The sequence below is a fragment of the Chelonia mydas genome, chromosome 20 (genome assembly GCF_015237465.2).
Source record: "Chelonia mydas isolate rCheMyd1 chromosome 20, rCheMyd1.pri.v2, whole genome shotgun sequence".
Taxonomy (NCBI): Eukaryota; Metazoa; Chordata; order Testudines; family Cheloniidae; genus Chelonia; species Chelonia mydas.
In genome coordinates, this window is record NC_051260.2 from 7,789,020 (window position 1) to 7,810,077 (window position 21,058).

Here is a 21,058-nt window from a genome sequence, read left to right on the forward strand (position 1 = left end):
AGGGTCTTTCCCCACCTGGGATGAGGTCTTTCCTTCCACCTTAACCATCTGTGTTAAAACTGCCAACTACACCCCATCTCTGTAGCTCCAGAATCCTGTCCCAAGGAGGTTTCGTGCTTTCCCCCTGATTTTCACTGTCTGATTCACAGATTGCTAGGGTGAAATCCAGACAACGTTTTGCCATTGATGTCCATGGGACCAGGGTTCCACCCCTCAGGTTCAATACCAGAAGGGACCAATGTAATTCAGTCTGAACTCCTGTAAAACAAAGTCCAGAGCAGTCCACACAGTGAACCCTGAGTGGAGCCCAGGAACTGCTGGTGGAGCTGGAGTGGATCTTATAGCAGGAACCACTTGGTCTGGTTTTAAAGCAGCTAAAGTCCAGGACAGTCCACCACACCCCTGGGTCAGCTGTCCCAATGGTTAATTCCCTGCCCTGTTCAAACTATGTACCTTATATAGCACAATCTGAACTTGCTCCCAGCCCTTGGATCTGTTAGATTAAAGAACCCCCTGGCTGTCAGAAAAGTCATTGAAACATAGAAATTCAGGGCTGAAGGAATCTCAAGAGGTCATCTAGTCCAGCACTGAGGTAGGACCACGTAAACCAAGTATCCCTATAGATGTTTGTCCAACCTGTTCTTAGAAACCTCCAGTGATAGGGATTCAACAACTCCCGAGGTCACCTGTTCCAGAGCTTAACTAATATCCAGCCTAAATCTCCCTTGCTGCAAACTGCACCAGTTCCTTCAAAGCTGGGACATGAAGAACAACTGATCACTGTCCTCATTATAACAACCTGCTACAGATCTGTAAACTGTCATCAGGTGTGTGTCCCCTGCCAGCCTTCTCTTCTCTAGGTTAAACATGCCCAATTCTTCCAATCGCTCCTCAGAGGGCAGGTTTTCTAACCCCCTGATCAATTATGTTGCTTTCTTCTGGACTCTCCAGTTAGTTCACGTCTTTCTTAAAGTGTGGCACGGACAATAGGACACAGGACTCCAGCTGAGGTTTCCCCAGTGCCCGGGGGAGCAGAACAATTAGCTCCTGTGTGTTTACATGCAGCACTCCAGAATGACATTTGCCTTTTTCACAACAGCATCACATTGTTGACTCATATTGTATTTGTGGTAGATCTTTTAGGGCCGGCCGTGCTGCGGAAGTTCCTCCCCATAGATCCCTAGTGACCTGTTAACTTTCTCTCTGATAAGCTGAACAGATGGTGCTCCTTTAGTGTCTCCTTCTCAGGCAGGTGTTCCACACCTCGAATGGTCATAGGACCTGGGGTCTTCTCTGCACCTTTCACAGGTGATCACCCATCCGCTTGGCGGCCAGGGCTGGATGGGGGCAGACTCACCATTCACGACTGTGAGCGAGAGGAGAGCGATCCACATGAGAAAGCAAACGGCCATCAGGAGGTACAGCATCAGCATGTGTTTCTGCTCCCGGGTTCTCCCTTTAGAATCATAGAATATCAGGGTTGGAAGAGACCTCAGGAGGTCATCTAGTCCAATCCCCTGCTCAAAGCAGGACTTTGGCAGGCTGTGGGGTGGATGGAGCTGTAGGGGCTGGAAAACAGCTGTTGTTACATTTGAGCAGGTTCTGGGTATGTTCTGTATGTGCTAACATGTGCCGTACACAGCAGGGGATTAACACATGGGCCCACGGGGCCTGTACCAAAGGGCCTGGCCAATTTTGGTGCCCCCACAGGAGCCCTGGAATCTGTGTAGAAATCTGGGGAGGCCACCAGCGCTGGAACTGTGGCCCTGCCCCTGTTCCTTCTCTCCCCCCAAGGCCCTGCCCCCTGGCCAGGCCAGAAGTCAGAGCCGGGCCATGGCAAGAGCCACCCAAGGAGCCTGGGATGCTGGGGGGAACCCTGGACCCTCCTCCTGCCTGAGGAGCGGGAGGGTGGGGGGCACAGGGTGCCCAAAAGCAGCCCCCAGCCCAAGTCCCTGCCCCCTGGGTGCATTGCCCAGGGCAGGTGGAGGGTCCGGGGCTCCCCAAAGTGGCCCGGAGCCAGCTCTTACCATGGCCCAGCTCTGGCTTCCGGCCTGGCCAGGGGGCACGGCCTGCAGGGTGTGAAGCCCTGTGGTGAGAAGCAGCTAAGGCCCACCTCCGCCCCCACCACCACGAAGAGGCTGGCGCTTCTAACAGGGACTGTGCTGCATAGCGGGGGAGCTGATCACCTTCTCAGCGCCCTGCCGCAAAGTTCAGCCCTGGCCGCTGCTCTGCGCCTGCCCATGTTAAAAGATGTGCAGGCATGGGCCTCCCTCTTTTAAAAGTCGGGGGCTATGGCCCCTCTGCCCCCCCGCCCCTCCACCCTGGTTCCAGTGTTCTTGGGTCCCCGGGGTGTGGAGGGCCCAAATGTTCTTTTTGCCCAGGGTCCCAATAAATCATAATCCGCCTCTGGGGCCGTACATCACAGTAATACCTGGCATTTACACAGGGGTTTCCACCCCTAGATACCAGAGCCTGGCTGGCTTGGTGATTCCATGGCCAGCTGCCATGCTGCCTATGGGTGGAGCGGGAGGGGAAGGTAGGGGGAGGGAGTGATGGATGACTCAGCCCCATCTGCCTAGAGCTGGGCCTGGGCAGTAGTTGGGTGACCTCCCCAAACAAACCACAGCTCCCTGGATGCTGTAGAGGGTGGTGTGAATTCAGTGCTGTGCTGCAGGGAAGGTGGTGAGGACAGGGGCACTGTGCGGTAGGGATCAAGGTGGGGGGCTGTAGGGGGCGCTCTCCCCATGCAGTCAGTGCTGACCGCAATGCCCCAGTGTGGCACTAGGAGGTGCTGTGCTGAAGGGAGCAGGGTGGGGGGCTCAGTAGGGGGCGCTCTCCCCTGGCAGTCAGCGCTGGCCCCAGTGCCCCAGTGTGGCACTAGAAGGCACTCCATGCCCTGCTGGCTTGGGACTGGTTCTTTTCATCCTCCTGCCTGGTGAACTCACTACAACCTTGCGGTTCACATATATGTCGTTCATGTCCATGGCCCCGTCCCGCGACTCAGTTCGACCATTCCGTGAGCTGTCTCTCCAACTCTGATCCCGATGACGCAACAGAGCATCTTATTTCAGCAACAGGCCCTGTTGCGTAATCCCAGACAGCATCAGAGCCAGGGGGGAGCCAATGGGGCTGCATTTCCGAGACGCTGCTGCTGGGTCCAAGAGCAAAGGACGACAGCAGCGTCTCCTGACTATGCTGGCCCTGGGAGAGCAGGTGCCGTGGGGCTGCTGTTCAAACCAGCACCGCCTCCAGGTGTGGAGCAACAGGGCAGATGCGTGGGTGTGGGAAGGGAGGTTCTCTCCAGTCCAGGCAGAGAAATGACCCAAGCAAAGGGTGGGAATTTCAAGACATCAGCTGGGGCCAAAGTTGGGGTGAGATGATGAAATCAGATCCTCCGGGGCTCTTTGGATCAGAATCTGTATCTCCATGGCAAACTGGCCCAGTGTGGTCTTGATCGTTTATTAGGTGTATCATGGTAGGACCCCACTGGTTAGGGTTAGGACCACACTGGACGCTCATTCCAATGCACTACTGATGGATGAACCTCCCAAGTCCGTAATACACCTAAGAAATAATACTAATGCCAATGGGACTGGATTGACCCAGGTCCTGGGGCTGACTGTTTGGAAGGGTATGGTACGTAGAGTCAGGGAGGTGGCATTAGGTTGGGGATCCAGGAGGGTTTCCAGCAGCAGAGAGGTCTTTAGAAAATAGCCAGGGAACGCCCTCAGGACTTGTTTCCGCTGGAGTTTGGCCCAAGCTACAATACCAGATCCAAAGCACTCCCAGTGCTACGATTTTGTCACGAGTATCATGCTGTTTGACGTTAAAGCCCCAGCTCTGGGAGTCATGGGATTACAGGAGACTCTTGCTTTCTTCTTTTTTTTTAAAGCAGGTTTTCTGCCCGCGCACAGGAAAGCTGGAAAATGTGACCCGGCAAGGCTCAGAATCCAGCAGGTAAAGAAACAGAATCCAATGCATATGATTTTATTTTTTAATTATGACTTTTCAGCCAAACCCCTGATTTTGCTCGACTCGTCATTTTTGAAGGTTTGGGGCTGGTGATGCTCTTAAAGAGGCAAGATTTTTGCTAGGAAACATGGCTTTTTTTATTGCCATTGCATCTAGCCTGGCTGAAGTCATGGGCCATTGATAACTGATTCAAATGGGTTGTTAGGAAGGTGGCGTTGTGCTGGGGATCTGGAGGCGCTACCAGGAAAAGGGAGACTCCAGGAAATGTTGATAAAGTTCCCACCAGAGATGGGCCCAGCTAATGAAGCCCAGATCCAAGAGACAAACTGCACAGAGCTAGGGGAGTAGTTCGGCCTTCCACTACTGCCCAGTCCAGGACAGGATGTCGGGAATGGAGTGGAGACACAGACTGGGAATTTGGGGAGTTGTCATAAATATAAAGGGAAGGCTAACCACCTTTAAATCCCTCCTGTCCAGAGGAAAAAACCCTTTAAGGGTTAAGAAGCTAGGATAACCTCCCTGGCACCTGACCAAAATGACCAGTGAGAAGATAAGATACTTTCAAAGCTGGAGGGGGGAGAAACAAAGGTTCTCTCTGTCTGTATGTTGCCTTTGCCGGGACCAGAGCAGGAATGCAGGTCAGAACTCCTGTAAAGAGTCAGTAAGCAATCTAGTTAGATATGCGTTAGATTCTGTTTTGTTTAAATGGCTGATAAAATAAGTTGTGCTGAATGGAATGGATATTCCTGTTTTTGTGTCTTTTTGTAACTTAAGGTTTTGCCTAGAAAAATAAGCTTAGGGGGTTTTTCATGCAGGTCCCCACATCTGTACCCTAGAGTTCAGAGTGGGGAAGGAACCTTGACAGGAGTAGACTCTGCTCTAGGTACCACAATGTCTCCTGGGAATTGTAGTTCAGGTATGCCATGCCTTCACTCTTCCCCAGGGGCCCCTCCCCAGACAGCATCCTAGTAAATGTATGAGCCATCAAGAATGAAATGAGCCACATTTCCCAAGGAAAATCTTTTCTCTTTAATGAGGATTTTTTCCCAGTGGTTGGTCGGCCATCATTTAAATGAGGGGTGGGGTGAAGAGGGGGCATAAAGGCAAGGGAGGGAGCAGATGTCATCTTCCACACTGCTGAGGATTCCCGTTACCTCCTCGGAGATGCAGCAAAGCAGACGTGCAATAGATGAGAGTCCCGGATGCGGGGTGAAATGCACAGTGAGGCCTGGAAGCACCTGGCATAGCAGGGAGCTCTTGTTGACTGAATGCTGGAAGTGGGAGCATGAGCCTCCAAAACTTTTTTGCGGCTGAAATAAACTCTAGTATTGTGGCAGTCTGAGCAAGCCCGGCATCAAGTTTGTGGAGCTCTTAGGAGCCCATGGAAACATCCTCCCCACTGGAATCACTGGGAGTTAGAAGCCTCTGAGAATCTGGCCCTTAGGAGTCCAAGCCTCTTTGAAAGTCAGGGGGAATTGCTGATTTTCAGAGACTTGGGCTCTTAAGAAGAGCTGGAGGACATTTTTCACCCAAAATCATTTTTCAGAGAAAAATGTGGATTTGGCACCACAGAAACACTCCTCAAATTCATGCCAATGTCTCTGAATTGTTTCAGTTGGGAAAAAAACCTCCAAAAAAAATTGAAAGAATTTGATTTTCTGGTTCCAAACTAGTTTTTGTTTTGAAAGTCTCTCTAATTTAATTTGAAAAAAATCAAAAATGTTCAAAAATGCTTCAAATAAAAACTAATCGAATGAAATAAGGGGTGTTTTTTTACTTTTCAATTAACTCAAAATTTCATAGTTTTCAATTTAGCCCAACACGATTTTATAAAAACTTTTTGCTTTACCTACGAATTTGGAAAATTTCATTTTGGGTTCAACCTGAAACTATTTCGCTCTGTTTCTTTGGGATTGCCAAAGAACTGAGAAAGCCGTTATTCACTTCAAAATTCCACCCCCAGGTGTTAGAAAAAAATACAGTGGGCCAATTCTACTCGCTCCATCTGTCCAACCTGTCTGAGAGCGTCAGTTTGTTCCACGCACACACTGGTGATAGCTGCACGCCAGCTCTCAGCCAGCCCAGGGTAGATCCAGAGTGAAGCCACTCTAGAGTCACACCTCAGATCGGGGCGTGGGTGGCCCTTTGTGTCTCTATCAGACACTGATGCCAAGAGAGAGGACTCGGAGCCTTTCGTTTTTACAGCAGGTGAGCACTTCAAAGCTGCTGCTGGTTTATTGCGGCAAAGGGTTGTTACCCACCCAGTGGCTGCTCAGTGGGAATGCACGGGAGGGTCTTGGCTTAGCTCCCCACAAGCCACACAAATGCCATCTGGCGGAGAGGCCAAGGGCTGAGTGGGCTGTGGAGAAGGGGGACCCACAGTGCACTGTCCCCAGTCCAGGGCTCAGGCAGGCTGCTGCCCCCTTTGAGCTCCTCAGGAGCTTGGAGGCTTGGTCATCGAGGCTGGAAACGAGACAAAAACATCCCTGGTCAGCCAGGCCCAGTGGGTGGGAGCCAGTTCCCCATCCCCCCCCATGGCAGCCAAGCTCACCTCCACCTGAGCCCTCTGATAGCCCCTCCTCTTGCCACCTAGTGCTTCCATCCTTTGGACCGGCCCAGATCCCTCCGTGTGGGGGATTGGGAAGGGACCACCACAGCGAACCCATCCACAAGAGGGGCCTGGCCCATGACGGGGACTCTGAGCAGCTGGTGAGCAGGGACGGGGGCAGATGAAGGGACTCACCCACGTACAGAGGTGGGTGCTTCGGATCTGTGAGAAGTGGAGTTACCTTGGCCAGCAGCGCCCCAAGATCTGCACCCGTCTGTGCCCCAACCACTGCTTCACGCCCACAGGGGATGCATGGAGCAGCATCGCTGGGCCTAAAGGAGCCCCGCAGAGAACACAGCCCAAGGGCTCTATGCCACAGGCTTTCTTCCTGCTGCTCGGTGGGAAGGGCTGATCCAGCCATGCGTGTGGGGTAGTGAATGGCGTCCCTGGGTCACTCTTGTCTCATGGAGCCTGATTTCCCAAAGAAGCTCAAGGCTTGGATTTCCAGCCACCATCAAGGCTTCATTTCCTAGACTCCTCAGCAGTCCCCGTTGGGAGGGTTACGGTCAATTTCTCAAGGGGGCTCTGCCCCCAGCGTGCTAAACACGGAGAATCTCGCCCGTTCCTCACAGAGGACTATTGTGCTATGTTCTTGCACAGCCAGGCAGTGACTGGAGAAGGAGTTGTGGATGCCCAGGATGCCCAGGGCCTATTCCCACCTCTGCCATTGATCCTAGGTGGGTCACTTCAATTGCCCTGCGCCTCAGTTTCCCTGCTTGCTAAGGATTAGTCTTTTGGGGCTGAAATAAACTCTGGTATTGTTGCCGTCTGAGCAAGCCTGGCATCAAGTTTGTGGAGCCTTTAGGAGCCCATGGAAACATCCTCCCGCTCTATCCCCTGCTGGGTGCCCAGACTACACCACCCTTCTGCTAGCCCTGCATGTGCTCTGCTCCCACCCTCCACCTCCAGCCAGGGAGCGGACTCTCGCCCAGTCCAGGTGGCTGGGAAATGGCACCTGAGAGGCAGTTTGCACAGGGAGGATGCGCTACGATGGGGCGGGGTCTGCAGCTGTAGGGTGAGGGGATAGGGGTCAGACTCCTGCTCCTAGAGACCCTCCTTGACCCCAATCCTAGCGGCACCCTCCTGACCCCCACTAGATCCGCCTACCAAGGCTGGTGAATACCCACTTCCCAGGTGCAGCGCAATGGCCAGGAGGGGCGAGAGGCAGGAAACACCTCTGTAGCTGTTCTTACCTGCCTCCTCTGCCTTCTGTTTTGCCAATGCCTTTCCTAGCTGAACCTGGGCTTCTTTCACCTCCTTAGACACTGAAGACACAAGCAAGAGGCATCTGATCTCAGCACAACAAGGTGATTTCAGTATGAGGGCCCCTCCCCCAATCAATTCCATCTACTTAAAGTGTCAGCTCTTTCGGTCAGGGACTCTCTTGGTATCCAGTTTGTACAGCGCCTAGCACAGCAGGGTCCTGAGTCATGAGTGGGACACCCAGGTGCTGCTCAAATACACCTAATACATACTGTACAGCACCCAGAGTAATGGGGTGCTGGGCCAAGACTGGGGCTCTGAGGCACTACCGTAATACATCTTATAACGTACAGCGCCCGGCACAACGAGGTCATGGTCCATGGCTGGGGCTTCTAGGCTCTACTGGAATTCAGATCACAAGGATTCTTAGCCCCCCAGGTCCCCAGCTATGAAAGCTGGCCACAGAATGGGGGGAGGGCATTCCATGGAAAATTTCAACGAAAATGATGAGAGGGGAAAATCATATCTGCCAAAATGTTCACATTTTTTTCAGAAAATCCACAACTTTTTGGTGTTCAGCAGCTGCTGCAGCTGAAAACTACCCAAAAACGTACAACAATTTCAGTTTTGGCCAAAAAAATTTTTTATTTTTTTTTTTGTTTTGGTTTTTTGATGAAAAATCAAAAATCTTTGCCGGAGGCAGATACATTCTGCAAAATGAGTTTAGTCAAAAGCCCAATTTTCTCTCAGAAAAAAGTTTTGATGGAAATTTCCCCCCCAGCCCTACCCACTGCACCACATGCTGGGGCTACCTGGGCCTAACTCTCCTGGCCTTTGTGCTCACAGAACCCAGCCTCTCCCCACAGGAGGTTATGGAGCATGCCCATTAGCTGTGCCCCGGGCCCACGCCATCAATGGTTCAGATGCTCTATTGGCAATGCCCATGCCCCTGGACTCCATGACTGCTCCTTATGGGCCGTGTGTGACTGATGATGCTCCAGCCTCTTGTGTTGTCTGTTGACCTAGAAATATGGTTCTGCAATCTAGACAGGAACCAAACGTACCTTGGTTTATCCTCTGGGAAAGGGAAGCGTTTATCCTCTTTAATTCCCCAGTCATCTTCTGGTCTTAAAGCAACAACAACAAAATGTTAAACAGGTATAGTTTTCATTGCAGCTTTACAATTCCCTTAACTCAATCAGTCTGGACATTTCCCACAGAGGAGTGGGGAGAGTTGGTGATTGTCTGGTAGGAAGGATCTCTCTATACATACATACACATCGGCATCCATATACATGTATTCATCCATCCATCCATTGGCATACATACACTTCCATCCACTGGCATATAGACACATCCATCGACATATCCTCCATCCTTCAGCATCCTTCCCCTGGGAGGCTAATATGAGAGGGAAAGGAGTCCACGAGAGATGGCTGTATTTCAAAGAACCTTATTGAGGGCGCAGGAACAAACCATCCCGATGTGCAGAAAGAATAGCAAATATGGCAGGCGACCAGCTTGGCTTAACAGTGAAATCTTTGGTGAGCTTAAACTCAAAAAGGAAGCTTACAAGAAGTGGAAATTTGGACAGATGATTAGGGAGGAGTATAAAAATATTGCTCAAGCATGCAGGCGTATAATCAGGAAAGACAAGGCACAATTGGAGTTGCAGCTAACAAGGGATATGAAGGTAACAAGAAGGGTTTCTACAGGTATGTTAGCAACATGAAGAAGGTCAGGGAAAGTGTGGGGCCCTTACTGAATGGGGGAGGCAACCTAGTGACAGATGAGTGGGATAAGCTGAAGTACTCAATGCTTTTTTTGCCTTGGTCTTCACAGACAAGGTCAGCTCCCAGACTGCTGCACTGGGCAGCACAGCATGGGGAAGAGGTGAGCAGCCCTCAGTGGTGAAAGAACAGGTTAAGGACTATTTAGAAAAGCTGGACATGCACAAGTCCGTGGGTCCAGATCTTAGGCTTCCGAGGGTGCTGAGGGATTTGGCTGATGTGATTGCAGAGCCATTGGCCATTATCTTTGAAAATTCATGGTGATTGTGGGAGGTCCCGGATGACTGGAAAAAGGCAAATATAGTGCCCATATTTTAAAAAGGGAAGAAAGAGAACCCGGGGAACTACAGACTGGTCAGCTCACTTCAGAGCCTGGCAAAATCATGGAGCAGGTCCTCAAGGAATCCATTTTGAAGCACTTGGAGGAGAGGAAGGTGATCAGGAACAGTCAACATGGATTCACCAAGGACAAGTCATGCCTGACTAACCTGATTGCCTTTTATGATGAGATAACTGGCTCTGTGGATATGGGGAAAGCAGTGGTTGTGATATATCTTGACTTTAGCAAAGCTTTTGATCAGGTCTCCAACAGTATTCTTGCCAGCAAGTTAAAGAAGTATGGGCTGGATGAATGGACTATAAGGTGGATAGAAAGCTGGCTAGATTGTCAGGCTCAATGGGTAGTGATCAATGGCTCCATGTCTAGTTGGCAGCCGGTATCAAGTGGAGTGCCCCAGGGGTTGGTCCTGGGGCCGGTTTTGTTCAACATCTTTATTAATGATCTGGATGATGGGATAAATTGCACCCTCAGTGAGTTCGCAGATGACACTAAGCTGGGGGGAGAGGTAGATATGCTGGAGGATAGGGATAGGGTCCAGAATGACCTAGACAAGTTGGAGGAATGGGCCAAAAGAAATCTGATGAGGTTCAACAAGGACAAGTGCAGAGTCTAGAATTTAGGAAGAAAGAATCCCATGCACCGCTACAGGCTGGGACCGACTGGCTAAGCATCAGTTCTGCAGAAAAGGACCTGGGGATTACAGTGGACGAGAAGCTGGATATGAGTCACCAGTGTGCGCTTGTTGTCCAGAAGGCCAATGGCATATTGGGCTGTATGAGTAGAAGCATTGCCAGCAGATCAAGGGAAGTGATTATTCCCCTCTATTTGGCACTGGTGAGGCCACACCTGGAGTATTGCGTTCTGTTTTGGTCCCCCCACTACAGAAGGGATGTGGACAAATTGGAAAGAGTCCAGCGGAGGGCAAAGAAAATGATTAGGGGACTGTAGCACATGACTTACGAGGAGACGCTGAGGGAACTGGGGTTATTTAGTCTGCAGAAGAGAAGAGCGAGGGGGGATTTGATAGCAGCCTTGGAAGGCGGGTTCCAAAGAGGATGGAGCTGGGCTGTTCTCAGTGGTGGCAGAACAAGAAGCAATGGTCTCAAGTTCCCCAGTCATCTTCTGGTCTTAAAGCAACAACAAAATGTTAAACAGGCATCATTTTCATTGCAGCTTTACAATTTCCTTAACTTTATCAGTCTGGACATTTCCCACAGAGGAGTGGGGAGAGTTGATGACTGTCTGGTAGGAAGGATCTCTCTACATACATATGCATCGGCATCCATACATATGTATTCATCCATCCATCCATCGGAATACATACACTTCCATCCATCGGCATATAGACACATCCATGGACACATCCTCCATCCTGCAGCACCCATACTCATCCAACCAACCTCCATCCTTCAGTATGCATACACATCTCTGGCTGGGATGATTTAGTTGGGGTTGGTCCTGCTTTGAGCAGGGGATTGGACTAGATGACTTCCTGAAGTCTCTTCCAATTATATCTTTTATGATTCTATGATCTTTCCATCCATCAGCATATATGCTTCTCAATCCATTCACCCATCAGCATACATACTCAGCCATCCATCCATCAACATACATTCACTTCCATCCATCACATCAACATACATTCACTTCAGCATCCATACACATTCATCCATCCATTGGCGTTCATATGCATCCATCCATCCATCCTCCATCCTCCTTCCACTGGCATACATACTCCTCTATCCACTTACTCATCAGCATAAATACTCATCCTTCAGTCTATCCACCCATTGACATACATACACACACCCCTCCATCCATCGGTATTAGCACATATATTTAGCCATCACACTGCATGTACTCATCTATTCCAAAACAAAAAACAATTCTGTAAAATACCATGTAAGGGTCACTACATGACATTAATGTATTGACCTATCATTACGTTCACAAAACCCAGGCATCCACAAGCAAGGGACAGACTAGCTGAGAATACAATCTATCTAGCACAGCCCACATAAGAAACACAAACACAACAGTCATATCCAGTGCAGACAAACACTTATTTCATCTTAACACAAGAGCTTTGACGCTGATCCGTGGATTGTTTATTTGTTTGAATGTCTGATTCTGGTATTATCAGTTAATATCTTTAGCCATTATTTTGGAAAGTACTTTGACTTGTGATGTCTTGAGAAAGATGGAGAATAGATAGTTTAACAGGCTATACCCCAACAAAACCAGGTAAGCAGCACCATTGAGTGGATAGGGCACTGGCTTTGGGAGACCTGGGTTCTATTCCTGGCTTTGCCACCGACCTGCTGGGTGACCTTGGGCAAGTCACTTCCCCTTTCTGTGCCTCAATTTCCCATCCTTTGCCTACTTAGATCATAAGCTCTTTGGGGCAGAGCCTGGCACAAGAGGACCCTGTTCTCACTTGGGGTCTCTAGGAACCCCGTAGTCTGTATGTTTCTATCTCATAAGGATCTCACTTTGTGTTGAACTGCTGGGATCACATGCAGGCAGACTTGGAGCCTAATCCAGAGCCCAACGATATCAATGGACAGACTCCCATGGATAGCAGGAACCACTCGGTCTGGTTTTAAAGCAGCTAAAGTCCAGGACAATCCACCACACCCCTGGGTCAACTGTCCCAATGATTAATTCTCTGCCCTGTTCAAACTATGTACCTTATATAGCACAGTCTGAACTTGCTCCCAGCCCTTGGATCTGTTAGATTAAAGAACCCCCTGGCTGTCAGAAAAGTCATTGAAACATAGAAATTCAGGGCTGAAGGAATCTCAAGAGGTCATCTAGTCCAGCACTGAGGTAGGACCACGTAAACCAAGTATCCCTATAGATGTTTGTCCAACCTGTTCTTAGAAACCTCCAATGATAGGGATTCCACAACTCCCGAGGTCACCTGTTCCAGAGCTTAACTAATATCCAGCCTAAATCTCCCTTGCTGCAAACTGCACCAGTTTCTTCAAAGCTGGGACATGGAGAACAACTGATCACTGTCCTCATTATAACAACCTGCTACAGATCTGTAAACTGTCATCAGGTGTGTGTCCCCTGCCAGCCTTCTCTTCTCTAGGTTAAACATGCCCAGTTCTTCCAATCGCTCCTCAGAGGGCAGGTTTTCTAACCCCCTGATCAATTATGTTGCTTCTTCTGGACTCTCCAATTAGTTCACGTCTTTCTTAAAGTGTGGCACGGACAATTGGACACAGGACTCCAGCTGAGGTTTCCCCAGTGCCCGGGGGAGCAGAACAATTAGCTCCTGTGTGTTTACATGCAGCACTCCAGAATGACATTTGCCTTTTTCGCAACAGCATCACATTGTTGACTCATATTGTATTTGTGGTAGATCTTTTAGGGCCGGCCGTGCTGCGGAAGTTCCTCCCCATAGATCCCTAGTGACCTCTTAACTTTCTCTCTGATAAGCTGAACAGATGGTGCTCCTTTAGTGTCTCCTTCTCAGGCAGGTGTTCCACACCTCGAATGGTCATAGGACCTGGGGTCTTCTCTGCACCTTTCACAGGTGATCACCCATCCGCTTGGCGGCCAGGGCTGGATGGGGGCAGACTCACCGTTCACGACTGTGAGCGAGAGGAGAGAGATCCACAAGAGAAAGCAAACGGCCATCAGGAGGTACAGCATCAGCATGTGTTTCTGCTCCCGGGTTCTCCCTTTGGCAGGCTGTGGGGTGGATGGAGCTATAGGGGCTGGAAAACAGCTGTTGTTACAATTGAGCAGGTTCTGGGTATGTTCCGTATGTGCTAAGATATGCGCTGTACACAGTGGGAAATTAACGCATGGGCCCACGGGGCTTGTGCCCAAGGGCCCGGACAATTTGGGGGCCCCCACAGGAGCACTGGAACGTGTGTAGAAGTCTGGGGAGGCTACTGGTGCCGGAACTGTGGCCCTGCCCCCTGCTCCTCCTCTTCCCCCCAAGGTCCTGCCCCCTGGCCAGGCTGGAAGCCAGAGCCGGGCCATGGTAAGAGCCGCCTAGGGAGTCTGGGCTGCTAGGGGGAACTCCGTACCCTCCACCTGCCCTTGGGGGGGGGCAGGGTGCCCGAGAGCAGCCCCCAGTCCATGTCCCTGCCCCCTGGGGTGCATCGCCCAGGGCAGGTGCAGGGTCCAGGGCTCCCCACAGTGGCGCAGGACCATGGCCCAGTGCTGGCTTCTGGCCTGGCCAGGGGGCAGGGCCTGCAGGGTGTGGGGCCCTGTGGCGAGGAGGAGCTAAGGCCCACCTCAGCCCCCACCACCACAAAGAGGCTGCCGCTTCTAGCAGGGGGTATTAATCCCCGAGAGCTGGGAAAGGTCTTTATTCCAGCATCTCTCCTAGACAGTTTGGGAAGAACGCTGTGTTTGCCCCAGTGTTGGCAATGCCTGCAGCTAGCTGGGCTGGAGTAACGGAAGCAGCTGTCTCTGAGCCCAGGGACCAGCCTCTCACAACTTTCCAGGTAGATGTCTCCCCAACAAGACCCTTGCACAGCCTCTCCCACCAGTACAGCCGCCCTGTGGGACGGAGAAGGCAGGGAGGTTGTTGCTTGGCTAAGGTGTCTTTCCCTCCTCCCACCCCCCGTGGACAGGCATCCCATTTTACTGCTTACTCCCCTTCCCTCCGCCTCCAGGCCATATTTCCACTGGAGTAATTCCATCCTGTTACCCTTCCAGCTGGATACAGGATTCCTCTTCACTTCCCGTCCTAAACTGTTGTTAGACAGATGCCTTGCCCCCTCCTCAGAAGTGGCTGCGTTTCAGCGCTGTGTGAGTGAGTGATCTCTGTGACGCACCACAGTGCAGCTGTTAAACAGTTGCTACATCCCACCCCAGCAGTGGCTGCATTTCAGCGTGGGACAGCTGATCCCTTTCCACATAAGCAGTATAAAGCATTTTTGAGACCCTTCATCTGGCATTAGAATGCAGCCACTTCTGGGGCTGGGGGTGCTCGTGCCATGCTGTTCTGACTTACCTGGGTCTGAGGGAGGCATTTCTGCTGGAGGCTGGTGATTCTTCTTGTCAGTCGTCACCGATATATTTTCGTAAACAGGCATTTCATCATCAGACCACTCCACTGCTGCAAAACAGGCAGGGTTTTTTTTAAAAAAGGATGATTTCAAACTGGAACAAACTAAGCCTTGTCATTAGCAGAGTTGAAAATTGAAAAATTTTCCCATATAAACGTGTGTGTGTAATTTTATTTGTTTTGTTACAAACCAGACTCTTTTTTTCAAAAACAATTTTTTTTTTCAATTTTCATCCAAAACCTTGTGGAAAAGCCCAAAAATGCATTGGGGCTTTTGGTTCATTGGAAATATTTATTTTCTGAAGAACCCCAAAAATATTAGAAAAAACTGTGATGAAAGAAATCAATATTTTTGCTGACATTTTTCTCCAGGGTGAAAAAAAATGTCCTGATTTGATCTAGTCACTAGCTGACTGGTGTCTCTGTGCCATGGCTGCCCTCCACTGGCATAAACCTCTGCCCTCTGTGGTCTCTGTACTTCCCTGCTAACACTGGTTCAAATCTGCTCAGCTGTGGGTCTGGGTACTATTACAGATAACAACTAGTACTGCCTTTCCTGACTGCGCTATGATCAGCCACCTCTGGGTCAGGCAAGCTGGGGTGGAAATTAAATCCTGGCTCAAATCAGCCCCCCAAAATCCTTCTAGTGATCCAAATTTGGCTGCAGTTCTGCTCTACCGAGCTGCCTAAGCCAGAGGTTCCCATGCTGTGGCCCATGGACAGCTTGCTGGTGGTCTGTGGGCAGCTGGCTCCTCTTCCACATGAGCTGTAGTGGCCACAGGGCTCTTATTCCGGATGGGGTGCTGTCAGGCCAGGCTCCGCGCTATTGGAACCCGCTGCTTGGATGCCGCGTGGATCTGAGTTGGCGACTGGTGTTGGCTTTTACCTCCATGCCCTGCTGGCTTGGGACTGGTTCTTTTCATCCTCCTGCCTGGCGACCTCACCATAACCTCGTGGTTCACATATATGTCCTTCATGTCCATGGCCCCGTCCGGCAACTGGGTTCAACCATTCCGTGAGCTGTCTCTCCAACGCTGATCCCGATGACGCAACAGAGCATCTTATTTCAACAACGGGCCCTGTTGCGTAATCCCAGACAGCATCAGAGCCAGGGGGGAGCCAAAGGGGCTGCATTTCCGAGACGCTGCTGCTGGGTCCAAGAGCAAAGGACGACAGCAGCGTCTCCTGACTATGCTGGCCCTGGGAGAGCAGGTGCCTGGGGGCTGCTGTTCAAACCAGCACCGCCTCCAGGTGTGGAGCAACAGGGCAGATGCGTGGGTGTGGGAAGGGAGGTTCTCTCCAGCCCAGGCAGAGAAATGACCCAAGCAAAGGGTGGGAATTTCAAGACACCAGCTGGGGCCAAAGTTGGGGTCAGATGACGAAATCAGATCCTCTGGGGCTCTTCGGATCAGAATTTGTATCTCCATGGCAAACTGGCCCAATGTGGTCTCGATCGTTTATTAGGTGTATCACGGTAGTGCTGGAGTCCAGGTCATGGACTAGGACCCCACTGTGCTAGGCGCTGTACATTTTTTATTAGCTGTACTATTTTAGTGCCTAGGTACCAATGGATCAGGACCCCATTGTGCTGGGTGCTGCACGAACGCCGACCAAGAAGGCAGCTCCTGCCCTATCCCCAGAACCCCATCCCCAGGTCCTGTCCTCTCCTCTGAGCACCTCTTTGGATCGTGAGCACACTGGGACAAGGACTCAGGCCTGCTTCCCTCCTCACTCACACCGGTGTCAAAAAGGAGTGACTCCACTACAGTCAACAAATGAATCCTGGGTGCAAGCAATGCTAGTCCCGAGCACCCATACAGCACTTTCCATCTTTGGATCTCAAAGCACTGCACAAAGGAGATCGGTATCATTGTCCCCGTTTTACAGATGGGGAAACTGAGGCACAGAAGGAGTCGTGACTTGCTCATTGGCAGCGCCAGAACTGGAACCCAGTTCTCCGAGTCTAATCCAGTGTTCTAAGCTCTAGGCCACACTGCCTCCCCATAGGGTGACAGCCTTATGACTGTGACACAGCAGAACAGCAAGCCCAGATATGACTGCGCTTCGGGGGCAGTCCTGATCCAGATGGGGTCCTGCAGTTCCAGCCTTGTGCCTCCCCCCACAAACACACACCCACCCCATAAATTGCTCTCCATGGTCTCAGTGTGTCTGCTAGTCCTCGTGTCAGGACAGTCCTGCCTCTGGGAGAAGCAGGCCACATTGTGGCAGGGGCTGGTGGAGTTGCCTAGTGGGTAGGGCATAGGACTCCTGGGATCTATTCCTGATTCATGACTTGGGAAGCAGGTTCATCCATCAGTAGTGTATTGGAATGAGCTGCCAGGTTTATATCTCCACTTCCCTCTGCTGGAGGGAAGCAGACCTAGTGACCATGGGTCATAGGCTCCATACTGTTAACAAGGATTCTCCTTTAGCTCTGGTGGTAGGAGCCTGGGCTTATCAGCTCTATCCTCACTGCCTCCAGCAAGTTCCAGCCCAGGTGTGCACATGCTGAATAGCAGCATGGTGCTACCTGGCCCTGGGAAATCCCATCCCTGAGTGGCTGGAGCAGTGACATCACTTCCTGAAAAATTCCTGGTAGGGAGTGGGGATTCCAAGTTTAGTGTCCATCCCCTTGTGCCTAGCCCCAAGGCAGAGCCTCATGTCCTGGTTTTGGTGCCAAATGAGGCCCTGACTTCCCCTGGGTGAGGATTCCAGCTCCCCATGCAGGTTAGCGGTTCCCCCAAGCCCTGTTACTGTCTGGGAGCAGCTTGAAAGAGCCAGGGCCAATTGCCCCATAGGCTGAGTATGGTGCAAAGGCCCCAGGAAATTGCATGGCACAGAGTTACACAATGAACTGTGTTATGAGCAAGGGAAGTGGGACGTGATCGTTCTCCTCTATTCCAACCCTGATATTCTATGATTCTATGAAGTGACATGGGGGTGGGGGGAACCAGCAGCATAGTTGTGTTTGTGTTTCTGGGGGCCACCCCTCACCCGACGAGCCCCCCTTCTCCCTAGCACCCACCTGACCCATCTCTTGTCTCCCACAATCCCCCTGGCCTGCACTCCCCTGTCTGCCCCCTGGATGTGCAGTTCCCATGCAGCCTGCCATCCCAAGAGTAACCAGTCTCACAACATTATCATCATATTGTGCTATTCTCACCAGACCAGTGAGTGAGTGAAGAACAAGCACAAAGGCGCGTAACTTTTGCCCCCTTTCGAAATGGCCCCCGCTTCACAGAATCATAGAATCATAGAATATTAGGGTTGGAAGGGACCTCAGGAGGTCATCTAGTCCAACCCCCTGAGCAAAGCAGAACCAATCCCCAACTAAATCATCCCAGCCAGGGCTTTGTCAAGCTTGACCTTAAAAACCTCTAAGGAAGGAGATTCCACCACCTCCCTAGGTAACACAGTCCAGTGCTTCACCACCCTCCTAGTGAAAAAGTTTTTCCTAATATCCAACCTAAACCTCCCCCACTGCAACTTGAGACCATTACTCCTTGTTCTGTCATCTACTACCACTGAGAACAGTCTAGATCCATCCTCTTTGGAACCCCCTATCAGGTAGTTGAAAGCAGCTATCAAATCCCCCCCCTCCTTCTTCTCTTCTGCAGACTAAACAATCCCAGTTCTCTCAGCCTCTTCTCATAAGTCATGTGTTCCAGCACCTTAATCATTTTTGTTGCCCTCCACTGGACTCTTTCCAATTTTTCCACATCCTTCTTGTAGTGTGGGGCCTAAAACTGGACACAGTACTCCAGATGAGGCCTCACCAATGCCAAATAGAGGTGAACGATCACGTCCCTCGATCTGCTGGCAATGCCCCTACTTATACAGCCTAAAATGCCATTAGCCTTCTTGGCAACAACGGCACACTGTTGACTCATATCCAGCTTCTCGTCCACTGTCACCCCTAGGTCCTTTTCTGCAGAACTGCTGCCGAGCCATTCGGTCCCTAGTCTGTAGCGGTGCATGGCATTCTTCCATCCTAAGTGCAGGACTCTGCACTTGTCCTTGTTGAACCTCATCAGATTTCTTTTGGCCCAATCCTCTAATTTGTCTAGGGCCCTCTGTATCCTATCCCTACCCTCCAGTGTATCTACCTCTCCTCCCAGTTTAGTGTCATCTGCAAACTTGCTGAGGGTGCAATCCACGCCATCCTCCAGATTATTAATGAAGATATTGAACAAAACCAGCCCCAGGACCGACCCTTGAGGCACTCCACTTGATACCGGCTGCCAAGTAGACATGGAGCCATTGATCACTACCCGTTGAGCCTGACAATCTAGCCAGCTTTCTATCCACCTTATAGTCCATTCATCCAGCCCATACTTCTTTAACTTACTGGCAAGAATACTGTGGGAGACCATGTCAAAAGCTTTGCTAAAGTCAAGGAACAACACTTCCACTGCTTTCCCCTCATCCACAGAGCCAGTTATCTCGTCATAGAAGGCAATTAGATTAGTCAGGCATGACTTGCCCTTGGTGAATCCATGCTGACTGTTCCTGATCACTTTCCTCTCCTCTAAGTGCTTCAGAATTGATTCCTTGAGGACCTGCTCCATGATTTTTCCAGGGACTGAGGTGAGGCTGACTGTCCTGTAGTTCCCCGGATCCTCCTTGTATCCTTTTTTAAAGATGGGCACTACATTAGCCTTTTTCCAGTCATCCGGGACCTCCCCCGATTACTATGAGTTTTCAAAGATAATGGCCAATGTCTCTGCAATCACATCTGCCAACTCCTTTCGCACCCTCGGATGCAGCGCATTCGGCTCCATGGACTTCTGCTCACCACGGCTGCCCTCAGTTAAGATAAGAACATTACGGCCAGGCTGGGTCAGCCCAATGGTCCATCCAGCCCAGTATCCCGTCTCCCGACAGTGGCCAGTGCCAGAGGTTTCAGACGGAAGGAACAGAACAGGGTAATTATAGGGTGATCCACCCCCTGTCACCCAGTCTAGGGACAACCAGAGCATGGGGCTGGGTCCCTGACCATCTTGGCTCATAGCCATTGATGTCCCTGTCCTCCATGAACTCATCTCATTCTTTTTTAACCCAATTATACTTTTGGCCTTCGCAATGTTCCCTGGCAACGAGTTCCACAGGCTGACTGTACATTGTCTGAAGAAGTACTGCCTTAGGTTTGTTTTAAATCTGCTGCCTGTTAATTTCATCAGGGTGACTCCTGGTTCTTGTGTTATGAGAAGGAGTAAATAACACTTCCTTAGTCACTGTCTCCACCCCAGTCATGACTTTGTAGATCTCTGTCACATCGCCCTTAATCGTCTCTTTTCCAAGCTGAAAAGTCCAAGTCTTTTTAATCTCCCCTCGTACGGAAGCTGTTCCATCCCCCTCATCATTTTTGTTGCCCTTCTCTGCACCTTTCCCCATTCTAATATATCTTTGTTAAGATGGGGCGAGCGGATCTGCACACAGGATTCAAGATATGGGCATGCCATGGAATTATACAGAGGCGTTATGGTATTTTCTGCCCTATTATCTATCCCTTTCCTCATGGCTCTGGCTCCTAAAATGGTGTTAGAACTGAGCCGCACATCAGCATTTTTCAGTCATCTTTTTTTCTTTTTGCACCATCCTGTAGAATTTAAACAGATGCCTGCTGTAGACTTCTGCAGTGTGCATCTAAAAACCCCCTATAGAAGGCATTTCAATCTATTCAAATCTACAGGTTAGAGTTAGCATGGTTTCTATAGGTCCCTAGGAAATTTCTGTAGTGCCATAGTGGCTGAATTGCTACAGGATTTCCGATTTTCCCATAAGGGGTGACTTAGCTTGGGATCTGGGCGCGGAAAAGCTGGCAGTGTGGTTTCTCTGCGCACCTTTGACGGGACAATGGAATCGGATGGCAGAATATCTCCCCTCAGACCTTTCGTATCAGGGGGTCCTGGTGTGCCCTCCCTGAACTCTATTCTCCCATCCTCACTCAAGCAAAATCCTTACTGGGCAAGACAGGAATTCTCGACGGGTGTTGAGGGTGGGGACAGGACCACCCTGCCTTTCTGATACTGCTCACTGGGAGGGGGCCTGGCCAGATGTGGGTGAGGGGGCTTGGGACTCCTGGCTTGGATCAGATTGAGAGCCACTGG

At 50.7% G+C, this 21,058-nt stretch overlaps 1 protein-coding gene across 2 annotated transcripts; it reads right to left on the bottom strand.

Annotated features, from left to right (window-relative positions):
• Positions 1 to 4,977: 4,977 nt before the first annotated feature.
• LOC114022543 lies at positions 4,978 to 16,115 on the bottom strand. 2 transcript variants are annotated; one of them, XM_037884170.2, is made up of 6 exons: positions 15,835 to 16,115; positions 14,895 to 14,996; positions 13,507 to 13,641; positions 8,848 to 8,910; positions 7,774 to 7,845; positions 4,978 to 6,435 (listed from the first exon to the last, which is right to left on the bottom strand). In XM_037884170.2, the coding sequence occupies exons 1-6, from the start codon at positions 15,929 to 15,931 to the stop codon at positions 6,407 to 6,409; spliced, it is 498 nt and encodes a 165-aa protein (XP_037740098.1). In that variant the 5' UTR covers positions 15,932 to 16,115; the 3' UTR covers positions 4,978 to 6,406. The 2 variants fall into 2 exon arrangements, with proteins under 2 accessions (XP_037740098.1, XP_037740097.1); XM_037884169.2 differs by having other exon boundaries at positions 14,895 to 14,999; positions 15,835 to 16,001.
• Positions 16,116 to 21,058: the final 4,943 nt, after the last annotated feature.